Source organism: Procambarus clarkii, chromosome 58 (assembly GCF_040958095.1).
Source record: "Procambarus clarkii isolate CNS0578487 chromosome 58, FALCON_Pclarkii_2.0, whole genome shotgun sequence".
In the NCBI taxonomy this organism is placed as follows: Eukaryota; Metazoa; Arthropoda; class Malacostraca; order Decapoda; family Cambaridae; genus Procambarus; species Procambarus clarkii.
The window spans coordinates 23,483,245-23,491,617 of record NC_091207.1 but is presented as its reverse complement, the minus strand read 5'-3'; the positions used below and the strand labels follow the sequence as shown (position 1 = coordinate 23,491,617).

Here is an 8,373-nt window from a genome sequence, read left to right as displayed (position 1 = left end):
TTATCTAGCCCCTAATGTTCTTATCTAACCTCCTGATGTTCTTATCTAACCTCCTGATGTTCTTATCTAACCCCTGATGTTCTTATCTAACCTCCTGATGTTCTTATCTAACCTCCTGATGTTCTTATCTAACCTCCTGATGTTCTTATCTAACCTCCTGATGTTCTTGTCTAACCTCCTGATGTTCTTATCTAACCTCCTGATGTTCTTGTCTAACCCCCTGATGTTCTTATCTAGCCCCTGATGTTCTTATCTAACCCCTGATGTTCTTATCTAACCCCTGATGTTCTTATCTAACCCCTGATGTTCTTATCTAACCCCTGATGTTCTTATCTAACCCCTGATGTTCTTATCTAACCCCTGATGTTCTTATCTAACCCCTGATGTTCTTATCTAACCCCTGATGTTCTTATCTAACCCCTGATGTTCTTATCTAACCCCTGATGTACTTACCTAACCCCTGATGTTCTTATCTAACCCCCTGATGTTCTTATCTAACCCCTGATGTTCTTATCTAGCCCCTGATGTACTTACCTAACCCCTGATGTTCTTATCTAACCTCCTGATGTTCTTGTCTAACCCCCTGATGTTCTTATCTAGCCCCCGATGTTCTTATCTAACCCCTGATGTTCTTATCTAACCCCTGATGTTCTTATCTAACCCCTGATGTTCTTATCTAACCCCTGATGTTCTTATCTAGCCCCTGATGTACTTACCTAACCCCTGATGTTCTTATCTAACCCCTGATGTTCTTATCTAACCCCTGATGTTCTTATCTAGCCCCTGATGTACTTACCTAACCCCTGATGTTCTTATCTAACCCCCTGATGTTCTTATCTAACCCCTGATGTTCTTATCTAACCCCTGATGTTCTTATCTAACCCCTGATGTTCTTATCTAGCCCCTGATGTACTTACCTAACCCCTGATGTTCTTACCTAACCCCTGATGTTCTTACCTAACCCCCTGATGTTCTTATCTAGCCCCTGATGTTCTTACCTAACCCCTGATGTTCTTACCTAACCCCCTGATGTTCTTATCTAGCCCCTGATGTTCTTACCTAACCCCCGATGTTCTTACCTAACCCCTGATGTTCTTACCTAACCCCTGATGTTCTTATCTAGCCCCTGATGTTCTTACCTAACCCCTGATGTTCTTATCTAGCCCCTGATGTTCTTACCTAACCCCTGATGTTCTTATCTAGCCCCTGATGTTCTTACCTAACCTCTGCTTGATGGGGTTCTGGGAGTTGTTCTACTCTCCAAGCCCGGCCCGAAGCCAGGCTTGACTTGAGAGTTTGGTCCACTAGGCTGTTGCTTGGAGCGGCCCGCAGGCCCACATACCCACCACAGCCCGGTTGATCCGGAACTCCTTGGAGAAAATGATATAGTTTTCTCTTGAAGATGTCCACGGTTGTTCCGGCAATATTTCTTATAGTCGCTGGGAGGACGTTGAACAACCGCGGACCTCTGATGTTTATACAGTGTTCTCTGATTGTGCCTATGGCACCTCTGCTCGTCACTGGTTCTATTCTGCATTTTCTTCCATATCGTTCACTCCAGTATGTTGTGTCACTCCAATAACACAATCAAATCTGTCCGTAGTAGGAAAACAGCATGTAAAGGATTTGGGAATAATGATGTCCGACGACCTAACGTTTAGGGAGCATAACCAAGCAAATATTGCGTCAAGCAGAAAAATGATAGGATGGATTACGAGAACTTTCAAATCCAGGGATCCCATCACAATGGTTGTACTCTTCAAGTCACTTGTGTTGTCCCGTCTTGAGTACTGCTCAGTACTCACTTCCCCCTTCAGAGCAGAAGAGATTGCTGAAATAGAGGGAATACAGAGAACATATACGGCACGCATAGACGAGATAGAGCACCTAAATTATTGGGATCGTCTGAAAGCTCTCCAAATGTACTCGCTAGAAAGGAGACGAGAGAGATACCAAATAATATACACCTGGAAGATACTGGAGGGTCAGGTCCCAAATCTACACAGTAAAATAACAACATACTGGAGTGAACGATATGGAAGAAAATGCAGAATAGAACCAGTGAAGAGCAGAGGTGCCATAGGCACAATCAGAGAACACTGTATAAACATCAGAGGTCCGCGGTTGTTCAACGTCCTCCCAGCGACTATAAGAAATATTGCCGGAACAACCGTGGACATCTTTAAGAGAAAACTACATCATTTTCTCCAAGAAGTTCCGGACCAACCGGGCTGTGGTGGGTATGTGGGCCTGCGGGCCGCTCCAAGCAACAGCCTGGTGGACCAAACTCTCACAAGTCAAGCCTGGCCTCGGGCCGGGCTTGGGGAGTAGAAGAACTCCCAGAACCCTATCAAGCATCACCTTAACAAACGTGTTCTGATTGAAGCTATGAACCCCGTCTAGCCGTACTCTCTCCTGTCGGTCTGTCTAACTGTCTGTCTGTCTGAGCTTCCTCCTGAGCTCCTTCTTCCTTCCCGCTCCTTCCTCCTCCGGCTCCTGAGCGGGAGCTGGTTGGCCGAGTGGACAGCACACTGGACTTGTGATCCTGTGGTCCCGGGTTCGATCCCGGGCGCCGGCGAGAAACAATGGGCAGAGTTTCTTTCACCCTGATGCTCCTGTTACCTAGCGGTAAAATAGGTACCTGGGTGTTAGTCAGCTGTCACGGGCTGCTTCCTGGGGGTGGAGGCCTGGTCGAGGACCGGGCCGCGGGGACACTAAAAGCCCCGAAATCATCTCAAGATAACCTCAAGATATAACCTTCGTTGCTAGATGATCTTCGTCTCTGGCTGCTTGCAGTTTTCCTTTCCATTGTCTAGTTGTTCTTATTTATATCTTTTTGTTTTCATTTTTTCCACCTTTCTCCTGTTCTTTCTTGTTCCTTTATTCTTAACCTTTCATTTTCTTTGCCAGATTTATTTTTCACTTTATTCTCACCTTTTCTCTTAATTTTGTCCTTTCATCTTATTCTTTTCATTTCTCTCCTTCATTCATCCCACCTTTCATCTCTGTCTGTCTCTCTCTCTCTCTCTCTCTCTCTCTCTCTCTCTCTCTCTCTCTCTCTCCCCTTAATTATTCTATCTCTTCCACTCCCCATTACAGGGCTGAGTGGTGGTTGAAGACTGACCGGAGCCTGGTTGGGTTATCACTGATGTCTGGGTTGTCTTCATGTTACAGTTATCCCTGTAATGATAACTATAACTAATGTTAAAGTTATCACTGAAATGAGAGAGAGAGAGAGAGAGAGAGAGAGAGAGAGAGAGAGAGAGAGAGAGAGAGAGAGAGAGAGAGAGAGAGAGATACATATAACTGTTCGGTTCATATATAGGAATTCACTCTGCCAAAAATTTGACCATCATTTTTAATTTAGTGTTTCCGGGCTGGCGGCGGCCATTTTGAAAATTGAAACTCGTGGCTTAAAAAACTCAATTGAAATGGTGTTAATGGGAGTGAGAACTGGGAAGGGAAATGGGAGCTGGAGCCTGCGATGAGAAAGCGACTGGGAATGGGAACTAGGAAATGGGAGTGGGAATTGGGGGCCAAGAGCTGGGAATGGGGATCTGAGGTGAGGGAAGATAGGACAGCTTCCTGGTGTGAATTAAGAGTGTAATTGTAAATTAGGAATAAAAATAGGAGTGTAGTTACAGGATGAGTTACGCTCGTGGTGTCCCGTCTTCCCAGTGCTCTTTGTCGTATAACGCTTTGAAACTACTGACGGTCTTGGCCCTCCACTTGTTCCAACCGTCTACCACTATTTATAAAAGTTTCTGATATTTTTTCGGCACCTTTGTTTCCTTACCTTGAATCTGTGTCCTCTTATTCGTAAAGTTGCTTAATTCTGCAATTTCTCTTTGTTAATCTGGCCGATTCCTGTTAGTATTTTGTAAGTGGTGATCATATCACCTCTTGTGAGTATGAGTGTGTGTCCTCCTCCACCCCCATACACCTCTACCTCCCGAAAGAGAAGGAGAAGAAGAAGAGAGAGACACGAAGATAAAAAACAAACAAACACACACACACACACACATATACATCTGGGATAGTCCCGGGCACCACCGGGTACCCCACCAGGAGTTAATAAACCATTAACCAACATTTTTTAAACCATTTCAAAACCGTCCAAAAGAAAAAAAATGGTGGAATTACAGAACCATCGCACACGGCTGTATAGTCATTAACATGCATAACGAGGTGGTAGAGCAGTTAGTGAGGTGGTGGTTGTTAAAGATTTGCTACCCGGAACAAAAAGTTGCAAGCAGCACGGCCTATGGTGAGCCCGTAGTTAGTGAGGAGATGTTAGACTGATCTAACATGACGTTGACGCCAGACTTTATAAACGAGAAGACGAGGGATAAGAAAACGCAGGATGAAAAGGGTCGGAGAGAATAAAAAATGTTAGAGAGAGAGAGAGAGAGAGAGAGAGAGAGAGAGAGAGAGAGAGAGAGAGAGAGAGAGAGAGAGAGAGAGAGGAGTGAGTGTGTGTGTGAGTGTGTGTGTGAGTGTGTGTGAGTGTGTGTGAGAGTGAGTGTGAGTGTGTGTGTGTGTGTGTGTGTGTGTGTGTGTGTGTGTGTGTGTGTGTGTGTGTGTGTGTGTGTGTGTGTGTGTGTGTGTGTGTGTGTGTGTATGCATGTGGTGTGTGTGTGTATGCATGTGGTGTGCGCGCGCGCGTGCATTTACTCTGCATCTGGGGCCATATCACACCATCGGACATATGTCAATACCCCTCCCCAGTACCACTATACTGGGGAGTAAGTTAATCCTCACTAACAATCTCTCTCTCCTTGTCCCCCAGGGCCTGAAGACACGACTCCCAGGACTCCCTGTGGTCGTACCATGGGGCTCCAGGTACTCCTCTGCGCCTGCCTCTCCTCCGTCGTCCTAGCTGACCCCACGGTGACCCCTGCCGTGACCCCCAGGCTCCCCGCGACCCCCAGGGCCCTACTCAAGGAGGTCACGGCGGCGGCCACGGGCTCAGGTCCTCTAGGGATGGAGATCTTGAACCAGAAGATGGACGGCATGTCCCACTACGTCCTCAGAGACCCGTAAGTACACAGTTCCTGTCTAATTATACTCACAGGTACTGTCTAAGGAGGGTATACAGTATACCGCTCTCAGTGTACTTGTCAGTATACGAGGATATATCGTGTGTTGGGTTAGTTTGTTCACAGTGACGTGGATTGTTCACTCTCGGCTGGATTAGTGTAGTAATAACTACCTTGTCTTCTCACTGATATTTGATTGTCTGTCTATTTAACAATTAAACAATCTTTGTGAACATGGGGGAAGGGAGTACCACCTCTGGCTGGAAGAAGGGGGACCCTTAGCCTCGGAGGAAACCACACATAATGCATTAGAGGGAATGTTTAAGTCCCCTCCAATACAGTTTCTGTGTGCTTTTCTCCTACCCCCTTCCCCCTTCCTTTTGTGTTTTTTGTGCTGTATTATGTATTTAATGGTTACAAGATATACATTGGTTGATACAAAAAGTGCTTAAAGGTTAAGGATCTCTGGAAAAACACGACAATGGGAAACATAGATGAATGTCACAGACAGGTTCAATCATTGTTGCAAGTCAAACACTTCTTCGAATTCCTCCAAAGTTGGACTAGTGCTCAAGTGGTTATATATATATATATATATATATATATATATATATATATATATATATATATATATATATATATATATATATATATATATATATATATATATATAAAACCAGTTGAAAAGAGCTTTGGGTTGGAGTTGGAGTGTAACAACCTGGGCGACTGCTAACTATGCCTTGCCTCGTTCCTACCCTCGTTGTTAGGGTCGTTAGGAGACCAATTCATTTTCATTAACTGCTCTTGGGGGGGGGGAGGAGTGGCTCCAGTGTGGGGCTCCCCCCTCCCCCCCTCCCCCTGACACTCTGGAACTTGATGACTGAAGAACTGGAATGTTTGTTTGCGTGTGTTTTGCGTGCGTGTCAACCACTGCAACTGCACTCAACTGGTTGAGCTTTACAGGGTCGAACCTCAGCTCCTTAGCCCCGTCTTCCGACTGTCATTGGTCCAGTTTGTCACATCATATTTACCTATGAAGCTTGAGCTCAAGCTGAAGACATTCTTGTTGACATTCCTGTGTCTGTTCCATATTTCCACTTTCCCACATGTTCTCTCCCTCGACTGTTCCTTAGTTTGAACATTGCTTCTATATCTACTTTGTCAGTCGCCCCCTCCTTCCTTTTAGTATTTTGTATGTCGTTATCATGTCTGCTCTATTACTTTTTCCTTCCGTTGTTTGTATGTACTCACCTAGTTTTGCTTGCTGGGGTTGAGTTTTGGCTTTTTGGTCCCGCCTCTCAACCGTCAATCAACTGGTGTACAGGTTCCTGAGCCTATTGGGCTCTTATCATATCTACATTTAAAACTGTGTATGGAGTCAGCCTCCACCACATCACTGCCTAATGCATTCTATTTATTAACTACTCTGACACTGAAAATGTTTCTTTCTAACGTCCCTGTGGCTCATTTGGGCACTCTGTTTCCACCCGTGTCCCCTTGTGCGTACGTGTGTGTGTGTGTGTGTGTGTGTGTGTGTGTGTGTGTGTGTGTGTGTGTGTGTGTGTGTGTGTGTGTGTGTGTTCTTTATTTGTTAATGAACTGCCTCATCCTCCTGCCATCCTGCATGAACTCTACAACATCCTGGTGCTTCAACCACTTTAAAATCTCTCGGATTATTGATGGTGTTATCGGAGCATTTCGCAGGATTTACTGGAGGAGGTGGGGAAGGGGGGGGGAGGGAGAGAGAGAGAGAGAGAGAGAGAGAGAGAGAGAGAGAGAGAGAGAGAGAGAGAGAGAGAGAGAGAGAGAGAGAGAGAGAGAGAGAGAGAGAGAGAGAGAGAGACAGAGACAGAGAGAGACAGAGACAGAGACAGAGAGACAGAGAGAGAGAGACAGACAGACAGACAGAGACACACACCAACTCTCACATCTTAACTCGTGAACTAAGTTTACCTTCCTCCTCCTCCTGAGGTTTACCACCTAACATGATCTTACCAGTTTGTGTTCTGAAGGAACTACGAGCGCTCATTTTTGCGGTCCCGGGTTTGAGGCTCCGATGGTCAAAATCAATGAAATAGTATGTGTTAATTGATATTTTTTTTCCTATCGTTTAAAACTGGTCTAATGTTGGCTCAAGATTTCTACCTTAGTCAAAGGCTCTGTTAGTAAATGTCCTACTGGTCAATATCTTGTTAGTAAATGCCCGTTTTCTAATTAGAGGCATCTCAAGCAATCACTACCTTGGTCGAGGGGGGACTTCATCAAGGTCTTCCCGCTCACAGTAGCTTGATGAGAAATGTTCCCAGTCTTCTCTTGTCTATCTTTCTCCTCCTCCTTCTTGGCTCATTCCTCTCCCCTTCCTCCTCCTCTTCTGTCTCTTTGGTTTCCTTACTCCTTTTCCGTTCTTATTATCTCTGGTTTTTATCGTTTTCTCTGGTAGGTTTTTTTCGGTCTGTGTTATTTAGCATCAAATTCGGTCTCTTGGTCTTTGGGTTTTTCAGAAAATTAAGTTTTGTCTTCAGCAATTGGTTGGTAGTTTTCCTTCGACGTGTAGAGGAGGAGGGGTCCTTAAGACGGTGGTTTGGTGGTAGGAAGATTGGCATTATTCTTCGCCCCCTGTGGCACTTGGTGGTTGCGTGGATCAATATCCTCGCGGCCCGGTCTCTATAATCAGGTCTCCTGGTTGGTTGTTTTGGTGAAGCAGGCTGTTGGACACAGCTGCTCTCAGCCTGATGCAGGGATCACAGCCTGCTTGATCAGGTGCTCTCTCTCTCTCTCTCTCTCTCTCTCTCTAGGTTAGTTGTTTTAATAAATGAAGATTACCTTGAGGTGAACAAATCCACAAGGGCCGTGACGAGGATTCGAACCTGCGTCCGGGAGCATCCCAGACACTGCCTTAATAGACTGAGCTACGACAGGGTTAAAAGAGTTGAAACCGAAGTTCTACTGAACTTACTGGATCCCGTAGCCTCTCTGAGGCATAAACCAGGATTTTACACAAAGACAGTCGATTAAGACAGTGTCTGGGATGCTCCCGGACGCAGGTTCGAATCCTCATCACGGCCCTTGTGGATTTGTTCATTTGATGCATCACGTTAGTGTGATCTCATTGTGTAATTACCTTGAGGTGGTTCGGGGATTAATTATAATTTAATGTTTTTGGTCTTGTAAGAACAATCTCGATGCTTAATGCAGGCCGGAGTTCAATCCCCGACCGTCCACAAGTGGCTGGGCACCATTCCTTCCCCCCCCCCGTCCCATCCCAAATCCTTATCCTGATCCCTTTCCAGTGCTATATAGTCGTAATGGCTTGGCGCTTTCCCCCCTGACAATA

At 45.5% G+C, this 8,373-nt stretch overlaps 1 protein-coding gene across 1 annotated transcript in view; it reads left to right on the top strand.

Moving 5' to 3' along the window:
* The first annotated feature begins 4,793 nt into the window (after positions 1–4,793).
* Positions 4,794–8,373, top strand: part of LOC123767956 (CD109 antigen) — a 457,870-nt gene continuing 454,290 nt past the window's right edge. Inside the window, exon 1 of the mRNA XM_069306687.1 lies at positions 4,794–5,039. Within this exon, the coding sequence (XP_069162788.1) occupies positions 4,831–5,039 (209 nt within the window). The 5' untranslated portion in view covers positions 4,794–4,830. The remainder of the gene's footprint in view (positions 5,040–8,373) is intronic.